This window comes from Pristiophorus japonicus, chromosome 16 (genome assembly GCF_044704955.1).
Source record: "Pristiophorus japonicus isolate sPriJap1 chromosome 16, sPriJap1.hap1, whole genome shotgun sequence".
Classification (NCBI taxonomy): Eukaryota; Metazoa; Chordata; class Chondrichthyes; family Pristiophoridae; genus Pristiophorus; species Pristiophorus japonicus.
Genome location: NC_091992.1, coordinates 29,511,201 through 29,535,468, shown reverse-complemented (window position 1 = coordinate 29,535,468; position 24,268 = coordinate 29,511,201). Strand labels below are relative to the sequence as shown.

General features: G+C 47.4%; 1 protein-coding gene across 1 annotated transcript in view; it reads right to left on the bottom strand.

The window, feature by feature from the left end:
* Window positions 1-24,268, bottom strand: part of aifm4 (apoptosis inducing factor mitochondria associated 4) — a 160,734-nt gene that overhangs the window by 55,371 nt on the left and 81,095 nt on the right. Inside the window, exon 9 of the mRNA XM_070857165.1 lies at window positions 3,772-3,858. Within this exon, the coding sequence (XP_070713266.1) occupies window positions 3,772-3,858 (87 nt within the window). The remainder of the gene's footprint in view (window positions 1-3,771; window positions 3,859-24,268) is intronic.

Sequence of the window (24,268 nt, the reverse complement as noted above, 5' to 3'; positions counted from 1 at the left end):
TCTGTGGTAGAGAATTCCACAGGTTCACCACTCTCTGGGTGAACAAGTTTCTCCTCATCTCGGCCCTAAATGGCTTACCCCTTATCCTTAGACTGTGACCCCTGATTCTGGACTTCCCCAACATTGGGAACATTCTTCCTGCATCTAACCTGTCTAAATCCATCAGAATTTTAAACGTTTCTATGATGTCCCCTCTCATTCTTCTGAACTCCAGTGAATACAAGCCCAGTTGATCCAGTCTTTCTTGATAGGTCAGTCCCGCCATCCCGGGAATCAGTCTGGTGAACCTTCGCTGCACTCCCTCAATAGCAAGAATGTTCTTCCTCAGGTTAGACCACCAAAACTGTACACAATACTCCAGGTGTGGCCTCACCAAGGCCCTATACAACTGTAGCAACACCTCCCCGTCCCTGTACTCAAATCCCCTCGCTATGAAGGCCAACATGCCATTTGTTTTCTTAACCGCCTGCTGTACCTGCATGCCAACCTTCAATGACTGATGTACCATGACACCCAGGTCTCGTTGCACCTCCCCTTTTCCTAATCTGTCACCATTCAGATAATAGTCTGTCTCTCTGTTTTTACCACCAAAGTGGATAACCTCACATTTATCCACATTATACTTCATCTGTCATGCATTTGCCCACTCACCTAACCTATCCAAGTCGCTCTGCAGCCTCATAGCATCCTCCTCACAGCTCACACTGCCACCCAACTTAGTGTCATCCGCAAATTTGGAGATACTACATTTAATCCCCTCGTCCAAATCATTAATGTACAATGTAAACAGCTGGGGCCCCAGCACAGAACCTTGCGGTACCCCACCAGTCACTGCCTGCCATTCTGAAAAGTACCCATTTACTCCTACTCTTTGCTTCCTGTCTGACAACCAGTTCTCAATCCATGTCAGCACACTACCCCCAATCCCATGTGCTTTAACTTTGCACATTAATCTCTTGTGTGGGACCTTGTCGTAAGCCTTCTGAAAGTCCAAATATACCACATCAACTGGTTCTCCCTTGTCCACTCTACTGGAAACATCCTCAAAAAATTCCAGAAGATTTGTCAAGCATGATTTCCCTTTCACAAATCCATGCTGACTTGGACCTATCATGTCACCTCTTTCCAAATGCGCTGCTATGACATCCTTAATAATTGATTCCATCATTTTATCCACTACCGATGTCAGGCTGACCGGTCTATAATTCCCTGTTTTCTCTCTCCCTCCTTTTTTAAAAAGTAGGGTTACATTGGCTACCCTCCACTCGATAGGAACTGATCCAGAGTCAATGGAATGCTGGAAAATGACTGTCAATGCATCCGCCACCTCCTTAAGTACTTTGGGATGCAGTCCATCAGGCCTGGGGATTTAACGGCCTTCAATCCCATCAATTTCCCCAACACAATTTCCTGACTAATAAAGGATTTCCCTCAGTTCCTCCTCCTTACTAGACCCTCTGACCCCTTTTATATCCGGAAGGTTGTTAGTGTCCTCCTTAGTGAATACTGAACCAAAGTACTTGTTCAATTGGTCCACCATTTCTTTGTTCCCCGTTATGACTTCCCCTGATTCTGATTGCAGGGGACCTACGTTTGTCTTTACTAACCTTTTTCTCTTTACATATCTATAGAAACGTTTGCAATCCGTCTTAATGTTCCCTGCAAGCTTCTTCTCGTACTCCATTTTCCCTGCCCTAATCAAACCCTTTGTCCTCCTCTGCTGAGTTCTAAATTTCTCCCAGTCTCCGGGTTCGCTGCTATTTCTGGCCAATTTGTATGCCACTTCCTTGGCTTTAATACTATCCCTGATTTCCTTTGATAGCCACGGTTGAGCCACCTTCCCTTTTTTATTTTTACGCCAGACAGGAATGTACAATTGTTGTAGTTCATCCATGCGGTCTCCAAATGTCTGCCATTGCCCATCCACAGTCAACCCCTTAAGTATCATTCGCCAATCTAACCTAGCCAATTCACGCCTCATACCTTCAAAGTTACCCTTCTTTAAGTTCTGGACCATGGTCTCTGAATTAACTGTTTCATTCTCCATCCTAATGCAGAATTCCACCATATTATGGTCACTCTTCCCCAAGGGGCCTCGCACAACGAGATTGCTAATTAATCCTCTCTCATTACACAACACCCAGTCTAAGATGGCCTCCCCCCTAGTTGGTTCCTCGACATATTGGTTTAGAAAACCATCCATTATACACTCCAGGAAATCCTCCTCCACCGTATTGCTTCCAGTTTGGTTAGCCCAATCTATGTGCATATTAAAGTCACCCATTATAACTGCTGCACCCTTATTGCATGCACCCCTAATTTCCTGTTTGATGCTCTCCCCAACATCACTACTACTGTTTGGAGATCTGTACACAACTCCCACTAACGTTTTTTGCCCTTTGGTGTTCTGCAGCACTACCCATATAGATTCCACATCATCCAAGCTAATGTCCTTCCTAACTATTGCATTAATCTCCTCTTTAACCAGCAATGCTAACCCACCTCCTTTTCCTTTTATTCTATCCTTCCTGAATGTTGAGTACCCCTGGATGTTGAGTTCCCAGCCCTGATCATCCTGGAGCCACATCTCCGTAATCCCAATCACATCATATTTGTTAACATCTATTTGCACAGTTAATTCATCCACCTTATTACGGATACTCCTTGCATTAAGACACAAAGCCTTCAGGCTTGTTTTTTTAACACCCTTTGTCCTTTTAGAATTTTGCTGTACAGTGGCCCTTTTTGTTCTTTGCCTTGGGTTTCTCTGCCCTCCACTTTTCCTCATCTTCTTTCTGTCTTTTGCTTTTGTCTCCTTTTTGTTTCCCTCTGTCTCCCTGCATTGGTTACTATCCCCGTGCCATATTAGTTTAACTCCTCCCCAACAGCACTAGCAAACAGTCCCCCGAGGACATTGGTTCCGGTCCTGCCCAGGTGCAGACCGTCCGGTTTGTATTGGTCCCACCTCCCCCAGAACCGGTTCCAATGCCCCAGGAATTTGAATCCCTCCCTGCTGCACCACTGCTGAAGCCACGTATTCATCTGCGCTATCCTGCGATTCCTACTCTGACTAGCACGTGGCACTGGTAGCAATCCCGAGATTACTACTTTTGGAGTCCTACTTTTTAATTTAGCTCCTAGCTCCTTAAATTCATCTCGTATGACCTCATCCTTTTTTTTAACCTATGTCGTTGGTACCAATATGCACCACGACAACTGGCTGTTCACCCTCCCTTTTTAGAATGTCCTGCACCCGCTCCGAGACATCCTTGACCCTTGCACCAGGGAGGCAACATACCATCCTGGAGTCTCGGTTGCGGCCGCAGAAACACCTATCTATTCCCCTTACAATTGAATCCCCTATCACTATCGCTCTCCCACTCTTTTTCCTGCCCTCCTGTGCAACAGAGCCAGCCACGGTGCCATGAACTTGGCTGCTGCTGCCCTTCCCTGATTTAAAGTTAGATTGGAACTGTTTGGGGAAGACTCTTTTCCTGAATATGGAAAGCACTGATGTAATATTATTTTGCACAAGTATGAATTACAGCTGGATTCTCTGCATCATAGAGTTTTCAGAGTAGTACCAGGCACTGTCATCACAGTGAGCGTATGCTTCAAAGTCAATGTGCCCTCCTTTGTATACAGACATAGACGTCTTGCAAGACAAAGGTGTACAATGGTGACACTCACTTTTTTCCCCAATTTATTCATTTGCTTAATGGCAAAGAGTACCATAAAAAAACTACTACAGAAAGTTAAGTCAGATCTCACCTCCTTGTTGGTCAAAACTTGAATACCATGAGTTGAGTAGAACTCTGGCTTCCTCAACAAGATATTTTCAAGTTTGGCGTTTAAGGCCTGAGGAAGAACACAATAATCTGGTTAGAAAATGCAACGCGCGATGTACAGTACCTGGCTTTGTTACAGGGGAAAGAATAAAAGAGCTACAGTCAGTTAGCTTGATGTATGTCTCAGAGAGTGTGATAATGTAATGGGTGTGATCAGTCTCGGCTCATATAAATACTAGTTTTCCCCCAGGGGTTGGGAGGAAGGATCAAAAGAGAACAAAATTTTTATTTTAGGAAGTCTGACCAGCATATAGGCATGATAGTTACAAGAAGTCTGCAGTATACCCCTAGTGTGGAGGTTATAGTAATATCACAATCATTGCAGTTATGGAAATATACTTTAAGAACATAAGAAATAGGAGCAGGAGTAGGCCATTTGGCCCCTCGAGCCTACTCCGTCATTTAATAAGATCTGATGGCTGATCTGATCATGGACTCAGCGCCATTTCCCTGCCCGCTCCCCATAACCCTTATCGCTCATAAATCTATCTATCTCCGCCTTAAATATATTCAGTGACCCAGCCTCCACAGCTCACTGGGGCAGAGAATTGCATAGATTTACAACCCTCAGAAGAAATTTCTCCTCATCTCAGTTTTAAGTAGGCGGCCCCTTATTCTGAGACCTAGGGCTCAATTTTCCCCAGTATTTGCTCCGTTTTTTTTTGGAGTAGGCTGCTTTTTCTGGCCTAACTTAAAAATCGCCAGTTTCCCCAATCAATTTGCACCAGTATAACTGACTTAGTTACATTTTTTTTTTTAGGTAAGTTTTTTTTCTCAAAAGGGGGCATTACCAGCCATCTACGCCAGTTCTGGCCATTTAAAAGTTACTCCATTTCTACTTAGGCCAGTGTATGTGGCCGCGCAAGAAAACCCTTGCAGAGAGTTAAAGAAAGCATCATAGGTAAGTACATCGGAGGCCATTCAGCCTGGGATAAGGGCGGGAAGCGGAGAGGACCTGGACGTGAACCATCCAAGCCTCAGCTATGTTAAATAAATCAATGCGGAGTGCATTTGCAAACAAAAACTACTAACGAGACATTGAAAAATAAAATCCATTCAATAGAAAAACCACTTCTCAGGAGGGAACAGACTTGCAAAACCACCCTTCCTTCGCACAATTAAAATAATCAAGAAATAATCATTACCGCAATTCTATAAGAAATAAAAACATTGAAGTCCTACCTTCAGCATCAAACTCCAATTCACCTTTCTGCACTTGGCCCGGGAAGGCAGTGGGCTGATGAAGGAGGCCACTCGGCCTGGGCTAGGGGTGGGAGAAAGTACCAGGAGGCCACTCGGCCTGGGCTAGGGGTGGGAGAAAGTACCAGGAGGCCACTCAGCCTGGGCTAGGGACGGGAGCGAGCGAACTGGCCAGCACTGGGGGCCAGAGAGAGGCTGCAATTCAACAGAGAGGCTGGGGGGGGGGGGGGGGGGATGGGGGGAGAAAGAGAGCTCACAAGACTCAAGGGGAGGTAGAGGACAAAAGACCTTTGGGTGTGGTCTATCCATACAGACCTTGAGGGGAGGGATAGAGAGAGAGAGAGAGAGAGAGCGAGCGAGCGCGAGAGAACTGCAAACCTGTGTTCCTGCCGTTTTGAGCTTCTTTGAAAGTTTAACTTTATGTATGGGGGCAATACTGACAATGCCATACCTTGTGCAAGCATTCTGCATCATTGTGCTATGTAGGAGACAATTGATTAGAGCTCATCACATCAGGAACATCAGAGCCTTACCCACCTCGGGAATATTGAGACAGGCGTTTGCACCTGCACCTGAGTAATGCAGACTGTGTCAGAAGGCTGCATTTTCACAGAGAAGTTGTCTGTGAGATCTGTGAGTTGCTGAGACCAGCCCTGCAGCCAAGAAGAATCAGGTGGACTGCTTTATCAGTTGAAGGGACGATTACAGCTGCACTTTCATTCTATGCCTCCGGATCATTTCAAGTTATAACTGGTGATGTGTGCGTCATCTCTCAACATGCAATACATGTCTCCATTCATCAGGTCATGGCTGCACTGTATGCGCAGAGGAATGACTTCATCAAGTTCCCAATGACCGCCCAAGCAATGCATGACAGGACTGTGGGGTTCTCAAGGATTGCTGGCTTCCCAAAGGTACAGGGCTGCATTGATTGTACCCACATTGCCTTGCGAGCACCTTTGGAGGATTCCGAGATGCTCAGGAATAGAAAAGGCTTCCACTCCATTAATGTGCAGCTTGTGTGTGACGGCATGCATTGCATCATGTCCGTCGATGCAAGATACCCTGGCGCACCTATAATGCGGCCATCCTATGTGACAGCATTATATTTGCCATGTTTGAGCAGCAGCCAGAAGGGCAGAGCTGGTTACTGGGAGACAAAGGGTACGGCCTCGCCACCTGGCTCATGACGCCCCTACACGTAACCCGGACGGAAGCTGACCGTGAATACAAAATGTCGCACATTGCGACGCGCAGCATCTTAGAGAAGACCATGGGTATCTTGAAACAGCGTTTCCGACGCCGGGACCATTCTGGAGGCTACTTGCAATACTCCCCTGAGATTGTCAGTCAGTTCACTGTTGTGTGCTGCATAACTTAGCCATCATGATGCAGCAGCAGCTGGTAGTCGAAGAAGACCCAACTGTGGTGAGAGTGGCTGATGATAAAGATGCAGTTGACAAGCAGGAGGAGGAGGTGGTGGAGGTGGTGAAGGAGGATGACGACGACGATGAGGAAATCATGCAAGTGTCTGAGGCCAGACCACGACGGCGGAGGAGGGCAGGCCATCGTGCCCCTTTAACGATTGCTCGAGCCTTGCACCAGCTGCTCATCCGTGAACGCTTTACTGATGCCCGAGGGCTCAGCGACAACTATTCCACATGGACGTTTATTTTTTTTGAGCTGTTCCATAAAGTTGTGTTGTGTTCATGGAACATGATTCAGTTTTAATGTAAAATATATTTTATTCAAAAGTTTACAATGTACTTAACTTTACTGTAATAAAATTATTCTTGTATCAAACTTTACTTTAATAAGACTCATTCAGATCAATTAAAAACTTGTAAATTTACATAACTTACAAGAAACATTTAATGTGAGAACAGTTACCAGTAACAACATCAACAACAACAGCAGCAGCAAAAATAGACTGCACCCATCTCTCATCCCCCTTAGTCTAACACCGCCCGCTGCGCTTGGTCTTGGACTCGGACTCATCACCACCCCTGCCCGCAGTGATTTTGGGCTTGGTAACAAGCTTAGTCCTTCTAACATTTCTGGTCATGGGCACTTCTTCATGGGGTGGTGGGGGGGGTCAGGTAATGTGGAGGGCCTGGCTTGGTGCTCTTCAGAGGTTGGTGCGGGAATTGCAGTGGGATTGGCAGTTGATTCTGTCAATATGCGCATGCCCTTATTGCAGCAGCCAACTCACACATGCCATCCCTCATGCACCCAGAGTGTCTCAGCGGACTGAAACATTCCCTCCATGATGGCCTTTACTACCCCTGACATTCCTTCACTCATTGCCAGTGTCTTCCTTTGCACTACCTCTGGCATTCCCTCCCTCATGGCCACTGCAGTCGTTTGCACTACCTCTGACATTCCCTCCCTCATGGACACTATTCCCTCACTGATGGTCCTGGCCATCCTTCCCATTCCCCGTGTCATTGCTGTTACTTTTCCCAACAGTCCCGCTACCTCATCTCTCAGCCCACTGATGGTGTCCAGGAGTGATCGGGTAAGGTTAATGCTCTCCACAGTCAATGGCATGATCTGGACCACATCTGTTGCATCCTGCATCTCAGGAGAGAATGGTCGATTCCTCCTTCCCCTCGCCCTGGGTGTGCCTCGCTACATCCCACTGGGACCAGCAGCCTCGGACTGTGGGGCCCTGGGTGTGCCTCGCTACATCCAAGTGGGACCCGCAGCCTCGGACGGTGGGGCCCTGGGTGTGCCTCGTTGCATCCACTGGGACCCGCAGCCTGGGATGGTGGGGCCCTGGGTGTGATTTGCGGCACCCCACTAGTGGGACCCGCAACCTCGGAAGGGGGGAAACCATGGAATGTCCCACCAGCACTCAAACCACGAGTCATGGAAGGGGGGAAACCGTGGAATGTCCCACCAGCACTCAAACAACTAGTCACGGAAGAGGCTGCCACCTCCATGAGCTGCACCTGCTCTATATTCAGTACAAATGTGGCAGCTTCATCCAGCTCAGGTCACTCCCCCTCCCCCCCATGTTCTTGGTCTGGAGGGTTGGATTGTAAGGTGTTCTCTTCAGGCTCGTCCACGTCTGAATCTTCTCCATCTTCAGGATTGGCCTCAGGTTCTGCAAAATGTAACAGAACAGTCAAATGGTTAGCAGCAGAGGAGGGGGCAGGATAGGTGGCATGAGTAGGCTCACACGTAGCAGGCCAGGCAGCAAGTTGATTTGAAGGGCCACGATGAATTTGCAGGACTTACCCTCTCCCTCCAGTGTGGGCCCAGCTTGTGCAGTACTGATTGTTTTTCTCCGGGCAGGACCCATCAAAGCAGCAACCCTCTCTTGCAAGGGTTTCAGTGCGTGCACATTTGCCGGGCCTCCTCCTGTTCCAGTTCTTTCCCTTTTGTTGTGGGCCAATTTCTTCTGCAAAGGTGAAAATGCAACTTTTTAAAGAGAGGGTGTCTTTCTGCTTGGTGGGACATATACAGCTGGTCACATTTACAATTGCATTGAATAAATGAAACTATTACTTACACTATTTACTTGAACAAGGTCCTGTCATTTCTTTTTACACTGGCTTCCAGATCTCCGTGTTCACCACTGCGCGGAAATCTTCCGCAATTTGGTTCCAACGTTTCTTCATTTCTTTTGGTGGCACTTTCATGTGACCTCTGCTGGTATCCAGCTCCTGTCATCTGTTCTCAATGACAGTAACTCGTGTCTCCACTTCTTCCAGCAAGAAATTCTTTGTCCTAGGTCCACGTTGCTGCATTGCTGTAGCTACTCAGAGACACACTCAGCACTTTTTCAATGCTCTTAGACACACAGTACTGATTTTTGCATGCAGCAATGGTTTTTTCCAAACACAGCACTCCTTCTGGCATGCAGACACAAGTAGCTCTTTAAAAATGGCTGATTGCCAACTCGGAGCGCAACTGCGCATGCGCGGCCATTTCAGAGATGTCAGGAACGTCATTTTTTTTCCACCACGCATGCACAGATGTCCCGGCACATTTTCCAGCGCAGAACACAGGCTCCACCCCGAGGGGACTGGCCACACTGTGCGGCTGCAGTGACAAGGCCAAACAGCGGTAAAAGTAGAAAGATTTTTTTCTGGAGCATCTCTTGCCATAATGAAGCGGCGCAACTTGGGTAAGTACGCTAGAAAACGGGCTCAGGGAAAATTGAGCCCTATGTCCCCGAGTTTTAGTTTCCCCTATGAGTGGAAATATCCTCTTGTCGAGCCCCCTCATTATCTTATAAGTTTCAATGAGATCACCTCATTCTTCTGAATTCCAATGTGTATAGGCCCAACTTACTCAACCTATCCTCATAAGTCAACCTCCTCATCACCAGAATCAACTGAGTAAACCTTCTCTGAACAGCCTTCAATGCAAGTATATCCTTCAAGGACACACTCAAAGCCTCCTTGATAAAATGCAACATCCCCAGCGACACCTTGGAGTCCCTGGCCAAAGACTGCCCTAAGTGGAGGAAGTGCATCCGGGAGGGCGCTGAGCAACTCGAGTCTCATCGGCAAGAGCATGCAGAAACCAAGCGCAGCCAGCGGAAGGAGAGTACGGCAAACCAGTCCCACCCACCCTTTCCTTCAATGACTGTCTGTCCCACCTGTGCCCGAGACTGTAATTCCCGTATTGGACTGTTCAGTCACCCAAGAACTCACTTTTAGAGTGGAAGCAAGTCTTCCTCGATTCCGAGGGACTGCCTATGATGATGATCTTTCCTGAATTTTGGAGACCAAAACTGTATGCAGTACTCTAGGTGTGGTCTCACCAAAACTCTGTACAGTTGTAGCAGGACGTCTCGGCTTTTAAACTCTATCTCCCTTGCAATAAAGGCCAACATTCCATTTGCCTTCCTGATTACTTGCTGTACCTGCATACTAACTTTGTGTTTCATGCACAAGGACCCCCAGGTCCCTCTGTACTGCAATTTTTCTCCATTTAAATTATAATTTGCTTTTCTATTATTTCTGCCAAAGTGGATAACCTCACATTTTCCCACATTGTACTCCATCTGCCAAATGTTTGCCTGTCTATATCCCTGATTTTGTGTGTCGTCCTCACAATTTGCTTTCCCACCCATCTTTGTATCATCAGCAAACCTGGCTACATTATATTGTTATCATACTGTACGGTTAGAGCAATTTCCTGAATTATTCCTTTATGTATACATTTTAGGGCACATCTTGTGCAAACAGGATTGTTAGGAAACTTAAGATTTTTTAGTAACAGTGGTTACAATTGTATGCCTGCTTTCAATGATATACACAAAGGCCTTCTTTACATAGGACAAAGACTTATTTGCTTCTCTTGCTAAAATAGCCCCACAGAGCCTACATGCAAAGTTAAGTAATAGTGACCTGGATGAATAATTCAACTATTGTATTTAGGATCATAGAGGCTTTTTCTTGTAGTGGGTTCAAATAGAATTATGCAATTATTTTCTCATCTGACAGGGTTTGCAAAAGCTAGCTGTCATCTTGATAACTTAAAAATAGATACTGATACAAAAATCTGTACAAATCACAGCATTTGACAAAACATCATTGAGGCAACTTCAATAAATCACAGTTCTCCAAGCTATAAGAATCATGCTAATGTCACATTTCTTTCTGGGATAGTGGAAACCAAACACCATGGCCATCAAACATTGTTAGAGTCTCACCCCACTAAGCACACACAGCAATGCCAAGTTGGATGAAAGTGATATCCTGAGATTCGCTATGAGCAATCTTATCCCACTGCTACGGTGGGAGAAGTTGGCAAACAGATTGCTGTCGGCACCAATTTACTCGCTACTGCCACCTTTATAGCTCTACTTGTGTACTCAATAGTTGTGCATTGCATTGGAACAATTTCACTGGGCAATAATGATCACATGACTATTCTATGTGGGTCACTTTCCAGCAATCTCCTTAGCCGTCTTTAATCAAGAAACTGACAAGGTTATTCCATGCTTAATTGATAGGGCACTGGACCAATAAGAACATAATAACATAAAAAATAGGAGCAGGATTAGGCCATACGGCCTCTCGAGCCTGCTCCACCATTCAATATCATGGCTGATCTGATCATGGACTCAGCTCCACTTCCCTGTCCGCTCTCCATAACCCCTTATCCCCTTATCGTTTAAGAAACTGTCTATTTCTGTCTTAAATTTATTCAATGTCCCAGCTTCCACAGCTCCCTGAGGCAGCAAATTCCACAGATTTACAACCCTTAGAGAAGAAATTTCTCAACTGTTTTAAATGGGCGGCTCCTTATTCTAAGATCGTGCCCCCTAGTTCTAGTCTCCCCCATCAGTGGAAACATCTTCTCTGCATCCACCTCGTCAAGCCCCCTCATAATCTTATACGTTTCGATAAGATCACCTCTCATTCTTCTGAATTCCAATGAGTAGAGGCCCAACCTACTCAACCTTTCCTCATAAGTGAATCCCCTCATCCCCATAATCAACCTAGTGAACCTTCTCTGAACTGCTTCCAAAGCAAGTATATTCGTTCGTAAATATGGAAAACAAAACTGCACGCAGTATTCCAAGTGTGCGCTCACCAATACCTTATATAGCTGTAGCAAGGCTCCCCTGCTTTTATACTCCATCCCCTTTGCAATAAAGGCCAAGATACCATTGGTCTTCCTGATCACTTGCTGTACCTGCATACTATACTTTTGTGTTTCATGCACAAGTACCCCCAGGTTCCACTGTACTACGGCACTTTGCAATCTTTCTCCCTTTAAATAATAACTTGCTCTTTGATTTTTTTCTGCCAAAGTGCATGACCTCATACTTTCCAACATTATACTCCATCTGCCAAATATTAGCCCACTCACTTAGCCTGTCTATGTGCTTTTGCAGATTTTTTGTGTCCTCCTCACACATTGCTTTTCCTCCCATCTTTGTATCGTCAGCAAACTTGGCTACATTACACTCAGTCCCTCCTTCCAAGTTGTTAATGTAGATTGTAAATAATTGGGGTCCCAGCACTGATCCCTGCGGCACCCCACTAGTTACTGGTTGCCAACCAGATAATGAACCATTTATCCCGCCTCTCTGTTTTCTGTGAGTTAGCCAATCCTCTATCCATGCTAATATATTACCCCCAACCCCGTGAACTTTTATCTTGTGCAGTAACCTTTTATGTGGCACCTTGTCAAATGCCTTCTGGAAGTCCAGATACACCATATCCACTGGTTCCCCTTTATCCACCCTGTTCGTTACATCCTCAAAGAATTCCAGCAAATTTGTCAAACATGACTTCCCCTTCATAAATCCATGCTGACTCTGCCTGACCAAATTTTGTTTTTCCAAATGTCCTGCTACTGCTTCTTTAATAATGGACTCCAACATTTTCCCAACCACAGATGTTAGGCTAACTGGTTTATAGTTTTTTGCTTTTTGTCTGCCTCCTTTTTTAAATAGGGGCATTACATTTTCAGTTTTCTAGATTCTGGCGAGGTCCCAATCTGCTGGGACCTCCCCAGAATCCAGGGAATTTTGGTAAATTACAACCATTGCATCCACAATCCCTACCGCTACTTCTCTTAAGACCCTAGGATGCAAGCAATCAGGTCCAGGGGATTTATCTTCCTTTAGTCCCATTATCTTACTGAGTACCACCTCCTCAGTGATTGTGATTGTGTTAAATTCTACCCCCCCCCCCTATAGCCCATAGACTATCCACTGTCAGAATATTGTTAGTGTCCTCTACCGTAAAGACTGATACAAAATATTTGTTCAGAGTTTCTGCCATCTCCATGTTCCCCATTACTAATTCCCTGGTCTCGTCCTCATGAGGGCGCTGGACCAATAGGGTGCTGGACCAATGCTATCAACAGCAGGCCAGTGGAGTCAGGAATTTGTTCTACAGTACTTGCTCATTAGTCCTTGGTAATCAAGTGGCTGTATCCATAGTGACCCACTGATAATTGCCATTGGGTCTATTGGGGCGAGACATCATAAAACAGTTAGGAACATGGGCTCAAGTTTCGGCCTGAGTTGCTCCTATTTTTTTGGAGCAACTAATTTAGAATGGAGCATCTTAGAAATTTCAATTCTCGGCATTTAGTTTGCTCCAGTTCTAGTCAGTTAGAATAGTTTTATTTTCGAACAGATTTTTTTTTCCAAAAAGGGGGCGTGTCCAGCCACTTCTGCCTGTTTTGCAAGTTTAGGCAGCAAAAACTTAATCCAAACTAACTTAGAATGGAGTAAATGTAGATTTTTGTATGCTCAGAAAAACCTTGCCTACACTGATAAATCAGGTGTAGGGAACGAGAAATGGCGGGGGGAGGGAAGTTTACAAACATTAAACACTTCACTTTTACAAATAAAGAGCCATAATCAATAATAAATGATAAATAAATCAATAAATTAACCAATAAACCAATTTAAATAAATTAATAATAAAAAATCAATCAATAAATAAAAAATTATTTCTACTCACCTACTGCAGCACCGGGAGCCCTCCAACAACATATTGGGATGGCCCCCAATCCCCCACCCCTCTCTCTGTCAGTATCTCTGTTTCTGACAGCAAGGGGTGGAGGGGGAGAGAGTGTGGGGGGGGAGGGGGAGAGAGTGTGGGGGGGGGGAGGGGGAGAGAGTGTGGGGGGGGGAGGGGGAGAGAGTGTGGGGGGGGGAGGGGGAGAGAGTGTGGGGGGGGAGGGGGAGAGAGTGTGGGGGGGGAGGGGGAGAGAGTGTGGGGGGGGGAGGGGGAGAGAGTGTGGGGGGGGAGGGGGAGAGAGTGTGGGGGGGGAGGGGGAGAGAGTGTGGGGGGGGAGGGGGAGAGAGTGTGGGGGGGGAGGGGGAGAGAGTGTGGGGGGGAGGGGGAGAGAGTGTGGGGGGGGAGGGGGAGAGAGTGTGGGGGGGGAGGGGGAGAGAGTGTGGGGGGGAGGGGGAGAGAGTGTGGGGGGGAGGGGGAGAGAGTGTGGGGGGGGAGGGGGAGAGAGTGTGGGGGGGGAGGGGGAGAGAGTGTGGCGGGGAGGGGGAGAGTGTGTGGCGGGGAGGGGGCGAGAGGGAGAAAGGAAGAGAGTGGGGGGGGAAGGGGAAGAGAGTGGGGAAGAGAGTGGGGGGGGGAAAGAGAGTGGGGGGGGAAAGAGAGTGGGGGGGGCAAGAGGGGAGGGAGGGAGGGAGGGAGGGAGGGAGGGAGAGAGAGAGAGAGAGAGAGAGAGAGGAGGAGGGAGAAAGGAGAGGAGTAGGGGGGGGCAGAGAGAAGAGAGGAGGGGGGAGAGGCTGAATGGGCCGGACCACCGAGTCTGAACGGGCTGGGTCGGGCCCGCCCCCAGTGAGATGCCGGGTGGGCGGGCCCCACCGCCGACATGGAAGGAGGAGGGGAGGGGAGGGAGGGGGAGGCGGGAGAAGGCTGAACAGGAGGGAGGGAGGAGTCCCGATCTTCGACCGGTGAGCCCATTCGGCCAGGGCTAGGGTCGGGCCCCTCCCACGCAGCCTCGGGGGCGAGGAGCTACTGCAAATGCGCGCACACTCTAGCGCACATGTGCAGAGGTCCCAGCACGGTTTACACCGCCGGGACCTGGCTCCCCCCCCGACCCCTTGTGCTGTGCCACATCGAGTGCGAAGATGTCCTGAGGAGACCGGAGAATCACAAGGCAAGTTTTCGGCGCCATTTTTCTTCCAGAAAGTCGGCACACCTTATGGAAATGCGCCGTTTTTCCAGAGGGCGGAAACTTGGGCCCTGGAACTAATTGATTTCTCAATCCTTTCAAAAAAGGTCAAATAGGGTGGGATGGATTCAACATTTAGTTTTCATTTATTATACTGGATTGCTCAATTTATTCTACAAGTAGGTGAGCAGTGGAATTGCATGAAATTATACATATCACAATAGATATAATTATACCTGTAGTAAGTATAACAAAAAAAAAAAATTGTACTTGAATAACTGCACAGGAACAGGAGTAAGCAATTCAGTCCCTCGAGCCTGCCATTCAATTAGATTAGAAATTGACTAGTTTATTTAAATAAGTTTAATTAATGATAGAGGATTCAATTAATGCTGACAATGTTTCATTACAACTACACCAGTAGCGACAAATCCAGATGACCACTTCTGGATCCCACCACCAGTAATAATGTACCCTTTTAATGTCAGCTGTGGCTCAATGGGAGCACTCTCGTCTCGGAGTCAAAAGGTTTTGGGTTCATAGAAACGCAGAAACATAGAAAATAAGTGCAGGAGTAAGCCATTCGGCCCTTCGAGCCTGCATCACCATTCAATAAGATCATGGCTGATCATTCACCTCAGTACCCCTTTCCTGCTTTCTCTCCATACCTAGTGATCCCTTTAGCCGTAAAGGCCATATCGAACTCCCTCGTGAATATATCTAACGAACTGGCATCAACAATTCTCTGCGGAAGAGAATTCCACAGGTTCACCACTCTGAGTAAAGAAGTTTCTCCTCATCTCGGTCCTAAATGGCTTACCCCTTATCCTTAGACTGTGACCCCTGGTTCTGGACTCCCCCAACATTGGGAACATTCTTCCTGCATCTAACCTGTCCAGTCCCGTCAGAATTTTATATGTTTCTATGAGATCCCCTCTCATTCTTCTAAACTCCAGTGAATACAAGTCGCACTCCAGAGACTTGAGCACAAAAAATCTAGGCTGGCATTCCAGTGCAGTGCTGAGGGAGTGCTGCACTATCGCGGCTGTTGTCTTTCGGATGAGACATTAAACCGAGGCCCCATCTGCTCACTCAGTTGGACATAAAAGATTCCATGGCACTGTTTCGAAGAAGAGCAGGGGAATTATCCCCAGTGCCTTGGCCAATATTTATCCCTTAATCAGCATAAGAAGAAAACTGATTAGTCATTATCACATTGCTGTTTGTGGGACCTTGCTGTGTGCAAATTGGCTGCCGCGTTTCCTGCATTTCAACAGTGACGACACTCCAAAAGTACTTCATTGGCTGTAAAGCGCTTTGAGACGTCCGGTGGTCGTGAAAGGTGCTATATAAATCCAAGTCTTTCTTTTTCTTTTTAAGCCTAAAACTATTACTCCATATCCCCCTTTTCCTTCATTTCGATGAATATACCAGGAAGTTAGGAAAACCAAACTTACCCTCACTAGGGGCTCAAAATTGCCCAGGAGTTGTTCCGTTTTTTTTGGAGCAACTTGATTTTTCTGGAGTACATTAAAAATCCCCATTTTGCACAATTTGCACCAGTGTAAGTGAGTTAGTTAGGATTTTTTTTTAGTTTAGTTTAGTTTTTTTCAAAAGGGGGCGTTACCAGCCACCTATGCCCATTTTGGACAGCTAATAGTTACTCCAAACTAACTTAGGCCAGTGTATGTGGCCAATTGTGGCCGCACAGAAAACCCTTGCGGAGAATTAAGAAATCAGCGTAGGTAGGTACATCGGGAACCAGCAGAAGTTAATGACTTGACTAAAGAATGTGAATAGGATCAAACAGCTATACAGGACATCATGCGACAAACTTTGCAAATTTAATTTACTATACAACAGAAGCATTCATGGAAGCTTAAACTACAAAAATAAAAAAGTAGTAAAGAGACAAAACATATTTACATAATTTTTTCAAAATATCTAAATAAAAAATAGAAGTACTTCCTGCTCGTAATTCTTAGGTTATGTTCTCCCAGCCGCCTCAGCTTACCCACCATCAGCCCACCGCTTACAAACAACCCTACTGTTATGTATTTAACCCCTTGTAACCTGCATCACACCTGTCCACCAGAGGGCTTACCTGTTGGTCCCAAGGGATCCCAGCATCCCTTGGGAGCACGGTATATAAGCAGGCCACCCATGATGTACCTGCGCTCTGGAACTACAATAAAGGAGCCAAGGTCACACTTGCTCATTGCACATAATAAATGGTCAGACTGAGTACTATGAGCATAACAATTGGCGACGAGATAACGAACCGCGCGAAAATGCAAAGAGCGGTCGGCATCCTGGAGAAGTTCCCAGAGGGGGACAAATGGGAGGCCTTCGTGGAGAGACTCATCCCCTTCCAGCTCGTAGCCAACGAGCTGGAAGGGGACGAGAACGCGACAAAATGAAGGGCCATCCTCCTAATTGTCTGTGGGACAACAACCTATGGCCTCATGAAGAATCTCCTGGCCTCGGCTAAACCAACAGAGAAATCCTACGAAGAACTGCGTATGCTGGTCCGGGAGCACCTAAATCTTAAGAAAAGTGTTTTGATGGCGAGATATCGGTTTTACACATGTCAACGATCAGAGGGGCAGGAAGTAGCGAGCTACGTCACCGAACTTAGGCGCCTTGCAGGACATTGAGAGTTTGAGGGATTCTTAGAACAAATGTTTAGAGACTTTTTTGTACTTGGCATCGGACATGAGACAATCCTTCGCAAACTGTTGACGGTAGAAATTCCGAATCGGAGTAAAGCCTTAACGATAGCCCAGGCATTTATGTCCACCAGACCAGCAACAACACCAAGCAGATTTCGCAGAACAAAGAAGTTTCAGCCAGTACTGTACATAAAGTATCGTCGGTTTTGAGCAGAAATGTACAGGGCAGAATGTACACGCTGGCTGCTGTGGCCCGACCTTAATTGACCCAGAGTCCGCCATCATCTGTTAATGCGAGGCAGTTAACACCCTGTTGGCGCTGCGGGGTAATCATCGGCCCCATCAATGTCGCTTTAAGCACTATGCGTGCAGTGGCTGCAGAACAATGGGACACCTCCAACGAATATGCAGGCGAGCTGCAAACCACCACGTTGCAGAGGAAAATCGGTCCACAGTGGACCAGACGGAATTGGAAACTCGTACGGAAGAGGCAAAGGTGTATAGGGTACACACATTCATGACAAAATGCCCACCAATAATGTTGAAAGTTGAACTGAATGGTATTCCAGTGTCTATGGAGCTGGACACTGGGGCAAGTCAGTCCATAATGAGTAAAATGACCTTCGACAAGCTGTGGGGGAAGAAGGCACACAGGCCCAAGCTCAACCCCATTCACACGAAGCTAAGGACTTATACAAAGGAACTAATCCCGGTAATTGGCAGTGCTGAAGTCAAAGTCTCCTATGATAGAACAGTACACGAACTCCCACTGTGGATTGTGCCAGGGGATGGCCCCACGTTATTTGGCAGAAGATGGCTGGGGAAAATCCGCTGAAACTGGGATGACATCCGAGCGCTTTTGCCAGTTGATGACACCACATGTACCCAGGTTTTAAGCAAATTCCCTTCGTTATTTGAGCCAGGCTTTGGAAGTTTCTCAGGGGAGAAAGTGCAGGTCCATTTGGTTCCCGGTACGCGACCCATCCACCACAAGGCTCGGGCGGTACCGTACATGATGCATGAAAAAGTGGAAATCGAGCTGGACAGGCAGCAACACGAAGGCATCATCGTGCCGGTGGAGTTCAATGACTGGGCCAGTTCGATTGTTCCGGTACTCAAGGAGGACGGTACAGTTAGAATTTGCAGTGATTATAAAGTAACGATCAACTGTTTTTCGCTGCAGGACCAGTACCCGCTACCCAAGGCAGACGACCCATTTGCAATCCTGGCTGGAGGGAAGACTTTCACCAAGCTGGACCTGACCTCGGCCTACATGATGCAGGAGCTGGAGGAGTCTTCGAAAGGCCTCACCTGCATCAGCTCTCACAAAGGTCTGTTTATTTACAACCGGTGCCCGTTCGGGATTCGGTTGGCTGCAGCGATCTTCCAGCGGAACATGAAAAGCCTGCTAAAGTCAGTTCCTTGTACAGTGATCTTCCAGGACGACATATTGGTTACAGGTCAGGACACCATGGAACACTTGAAGAACCTGGAGGAGGTTCTTAGTCGGTTGGATTGCGTGGGGCTCAGGTTGAAACGCTCGAAGTGCATTTTCCTGGCACAGGACATCGAATTCTTAGGAAGGAAGATCACAGCAGATGGCATCAGACCCACCGATGCCAAGACGGAAGCCATCAAGAAGGCGCCGCGACCACGGAATGTGACGGAGCTGCGGTCGTTCCTGGGACAGCTGAACCACTTCGGTAATTTCCTACCTGGGTTAAGCACCCTGCTAGAACCCCTGCATGCGCTCCTGCGCAAGGGAGACGACTGGGTATGGGGGAATTCACAAGAGGCTGCCTTTAAGAAAGCCAGAAATGTACTGAGTTCTAAAAAACTGCTTGTTCTGTATAACCCATGTAAACAACTAGTGTTAGCTTGTGATGCGGTGTCATACGGGGTCGGGTGTGTGTTACAACAGGCTAATGAATCGGGAATATTGCAATCAGTTGCGTTTGCATCCAGGAGTTTGTCCAAGACTGAAAGGGCCTACAGCATGGTTGAAAAAGAGGTTCTGGTATGCATTTACGGGGTAAAAAAAATGCACCAGTATTTATTTGGCCTCAAGTTAGAGCTTGAAACTGACCACAAGCCGCTCATATCGCTATTCTTGGAGAGCAAAGGGATCAATACCAATGCCTCTGCCCGCATCCAAAGATGGGCGCTCACGCTGTCGGCATACAACTATGTAATTCGCCACAGACCGGGCACAGAGAACTGTGCAGATGCTCTCAATCGGCTACCATTGCCCACCACCGGGGTGGAAATGACACAGCCAGCGGACTTGCTTATGGCCGTGGAGGCATTTGAGAACGAGAAATTCCCTGTTACGGCCCGCCAGATCAGGACCTGGACCAGCCAGGATCCTTTACTGTACCTGGTAAAAGAACTGTGTCCTCCATGGGAGCTGATCCAGTGTCCCAGTGGTGATGCAGGAAGCGATGAAGCCATTCCACAGAAGCAAAGATGAGCTGTCCCTGCAGGCGGACTGTCTTTTGTGGGGCAATCGTGTGGTCTTGCCCAAGAAAGGCAGAGACACATTTATTTGTGAACTGCACAGCACCCACCCAGGCATCGATGATGATGAAAGCCATAGCCAGATCCCATGTGTGGTGGCCAGGTATCGACTCAGACTTAGAGTCATGCGTACCCCAGTGCAACACTTGCTCTCAGTTGAGCAATGCACCCAGAGAGGCACAGCTAAGTTTATGGTCCTGGCCATCCAAACCTTGGTTGAGGACCCATGTATGCAGACTATGCAGGCCCATTCCTAGGCAAAATGTTTTTGGTTATCGTGGATGCTTACTCAAAGTGGATTGAATGTGCAATAATGTCTGTAAGCACGTCCACAGCCACCATTGAAAGTCTTCGAGCAATGTTTGCCACGCACGGCCTGCCCGATGTCCTAGTCAGCGACAATGGGCCATGCTTCACCAGTGCCGAATTCAAAGAGTTCATGACCCACAACAGGATCAAACAAGTCACATCTGCGCCGTTCAAGCCCACATCCAATGGCCAGGCAGAAAGGGCAGTCCAGACCATCAAGCAAAGCTTGAAACGCGTGTCGGAAGCCTCCCTGCAGACCTGGTTGTCCCGAGTACTGCTCAGCTACCGCATCAGACCACACTCGCTCACAGGGATTTCCCCAGCTGAGCTGCTCATGAAAAGGGCGATTAAAACAAGGCTCTCTCTGGTCCACCCTGATCTACATGGTCACGTGGCGGACAAGCAGCATCAATAGAGTGTGTACCATGACCGCGCAAACTTGTCACGCGATAGTGAGATCAATGATCCTGTGTTTGTGGTCAATTATGGACACGATCCCAAATGGCTCACTGGTACGGTCACAGCCAAAGAGGGGAGTAGGGTGTTTCAGGTCAAACTGACTAATGGACAAACGCTCAGAAAATACTTGGACCAAATTAAACTGTGGTTCACCAACAGCTACGTGCAACCTGAAGAGGACACCACCAACTTTGACCTTCCAACACACACACAAGTGGCAACTGACATCATAGTTGCCCACGAAACAGAACTCATCATCCCCAGCAGTCCGGCAAGGCCGACTGCCCAACAGCCCAATGAAATACTGACCAACTCAACCACACCAACATTTGTATCGAGACGATCGAAAAGGGAGCGCAAAGTCCCAGATCGTCTCACCTTGTAAATAAGTGTATTGTTGACTTCACAGGGGAGTGATGTTATGTATCTAACCCCTTGTAACTTTGTAACCTGCATCACACCTGTCCACCAGAGGGACTACCTGTTGGAGTCCCACAGGATCCCAGCATCCCTTGGGAGCATGGTATATAAGCAGGCCACCCACGAGGTACCTGCACTCTGGAACTACAATAAAAGGAGCTAAGGTCACACTTGCTCATTACACACAGTACTCGGTCTGACTATTTATTATGAACATAACACCTACTTCCCAGGGTCGGGGATCAGACCCTCCAGGATCAGAACGGCACCTGGGGTCAGAGATCGGACACGTCTGGGGATCAGATCTTCTCTAGAGGCCGGGGATTGGACCTCCCATGGGATAGGAACCCCCTACCCTCAGGGGTTGGTGATCGAAATTCCACCCCCCCCCCCCCACCCCCCTACTGGATCAAAACTCTCCCCCACCCCCCGGGATGAAAACTTTCCCCCACCATTCCATCCATCCCCGTCGCCCTGCTTGGGCCCCGCAACAATCTGCTTCTTGTGGCCTTCTAGCCCGGGAAGGCAGCGGGCCAGCCTGTGCGGGAGGCCACTCGGCCGGGATAGGGGCGGGACGCATCGGGTCCCACGCTGCAGCACGCACACAGAGGCTGGGGGCAGGAGCTACTGCGCATGCGCGCACACTCCAACGCACATGTGGAGAGCTGCCGGCACCGTTTCTGGCGTATGGTCCTAGCTCCGCCCCCCCATCGACTGGCCACGCCGCGCCAAGCCCCAGGAGAGGCAACACAGCGGCCAGAATCGGGGGAGATTTTTTTCGGCGCCATTTTCAGCCCACAACGTCGGCGCATCTCTGGTGAGTGCGCCGAAAAAAGGGGTGGGCCAATTTTGAGCCCTAGATCCCTAGTAACTACAGCCATAACATTTTTCAATCATGAATGAACACTTCAATCAGACTAAACTTGTCATATATTTTCTCATTCCCTGTAAACCAAACAAGCTGAAAACTGTTTTCACAAAAAAAAGTGCTTGGAACTTAATGGACTTGAACAGTTTTAAGTAACAGTCTGTTTCCAACACAAAATGTGACAACAGATGGTACTGGCATGTAGCTTGGGGTTGGAATCTAATTGGGTAATGAAGTTGACTTGTTCAATGTCTGCCAACTGGACTGCTGAAGGTCAATTTTGGTTTCTATTTTCTCACCAATTCTCTTCCCTCCACTCCTGAAGACACTGGCTGCTTATTGGGCTACAGGGCCACACGTTCCAGGCTCCCTCAATACCCCATATGCATTATTTATGAAAGGGATTGTTCCCAGGCTATTTGATTGCAGCACAGATTCTGTCTTCACTCGTTTCCCACATTACAACAATGACTACACTCCAAAAGTACATCATTGGCTGTAAAGTGCTTTGAGACATCCGGTCGTCGTGAAAGTTGCTATATAAATGCAAGTCTTTTTTCTTTTTTTCACTCAATGCCCAGACACAATCCACCAATAAGTCAGCATGACCTGCTGAACAGTGATCAGCAGCAGAATCCTGGCCAATCTTTCCCATCCTCATTCAGGGCCGCTGAGGACAATTGTAGCCTTGCCCGAGATCAGCTAACTCAACACAAACCGGGATCAATCTGAAACCTTCTGTACAGTTCAGTTACTCACTGGATAAATTCACCAAGCCATTAGGGGAAACTTAAAATGGAACAACTCAGTGCTGAGAAATAGAGCACCAATCTTAGCTTTGAACACTCCCAAGTATATCACTGGTTCAATGAAGAACTAATTGTTCTCTACACTACAGGGTACAGCGCGAGCCAGTGCGGGAGGGCGATGGCTGTGAAGAGAGCGACTGGATTGGATGTCACCATAACCCATGTCGGTGATTGGTGCGCGGGCAGGTACAGCAGGAGCGGCGAGGTCGGGGCGAAGGATCAACAAGAGATTTCAGAGAAATGTGATTGGGGCCCAGAAAAGGCGAAGGCCCAGGGGCAGCACGGGCCAGCCCACACTGCAATATATGTGCACACTAGGTCCGTGCAGCAGAGCTGGTCTCCAGACGTCTTGGTTAACCCTTGCCACCAGACCAAGACCTAGCTCTGTCAAGCCCGTGTGGTGGCTGGTGTGCAACGGCCACCACACGTTAAAAAAATCCACGCGCAGGCATCTTCCACCCTTCAACATGTAGTTCGGGACCTGGAATATTAGGTCCTTCATTGAAACACCTGTGAACTCATTGAACTCATCCCTTTTTGGCGTGGAAGCAAGTCATCCTCGATTCGAGGGACTGCCTAAGAAGAAGACACTGCCTCAGTAATGTGCCTTGGCCCTTAGCCTTGAAGAACTTGCATTACTACAATTTTATCATCAGTTGTGGCCTCTGAAGCTTTCCACTGACAGCCACCAGAATTGTGATGCATTAGTGTCGAGCATTAACATACCCAGCTGTAAAATGAGCCAGAAACAATAGGACCAATGTTAAATGAGATCACAAACATTATAGCATGTACAGGCACCACATTCATTAAATAAAAAGCAGGATCCTCAACAATAAATGAACAGATTAAACTAAAAGGAGTTTTAAAACTAATACGGCAGAGGTTTTTCCAATTGGAAAATGTAACTATGCTGATGAGTGTATCCTTACTAACATATTCAAAATCAATTCTCCTCCTACAAGAAAAAACAACTTTTTCTTTATCTATATGCAGGTGAGACAAAATCTAATCCTCCAAACTTAAAATGCTGGGAATGAGGGTTGTGTAAGACTGCGTCACATGACCTGAAATATATTACTCCACATCTAAGGAATAAGGGTGAATTTCCACATCGGTTCTCCCGCTTGTCCACCATACTTCAGCAGAATTCCCAGAAAATGGCACAATGGGTTTCCACGGCTCATCCAGAAACAGCAAATTAACATGTTTCGCACATAAGCAAACTGTACACGTGCAGTTTATAGAGATTTTGATTTATGGAAAATAAAGCACTTGTGATACTGCTGTGTTATTCACTTGCACCTGTTCGCAGGCTATCACCATGAGTTATTCTATAAGAACATAAGAAATAGGAACAGGAGTAGGCCATACGGCCCCTCGAGTCTGCTCCGCCATTCAATAAGATCATGGCTGATCTGATCATGGACTCAGCTCCACTTCCCCGCCCACTCCCTGTAACCCCTCATCATTTAAGAAACTGTCTATCTCTGTCTTGAATTTATTCAATGTCCCAGTTTCCACAGCTCTCTGAGGCAGCAA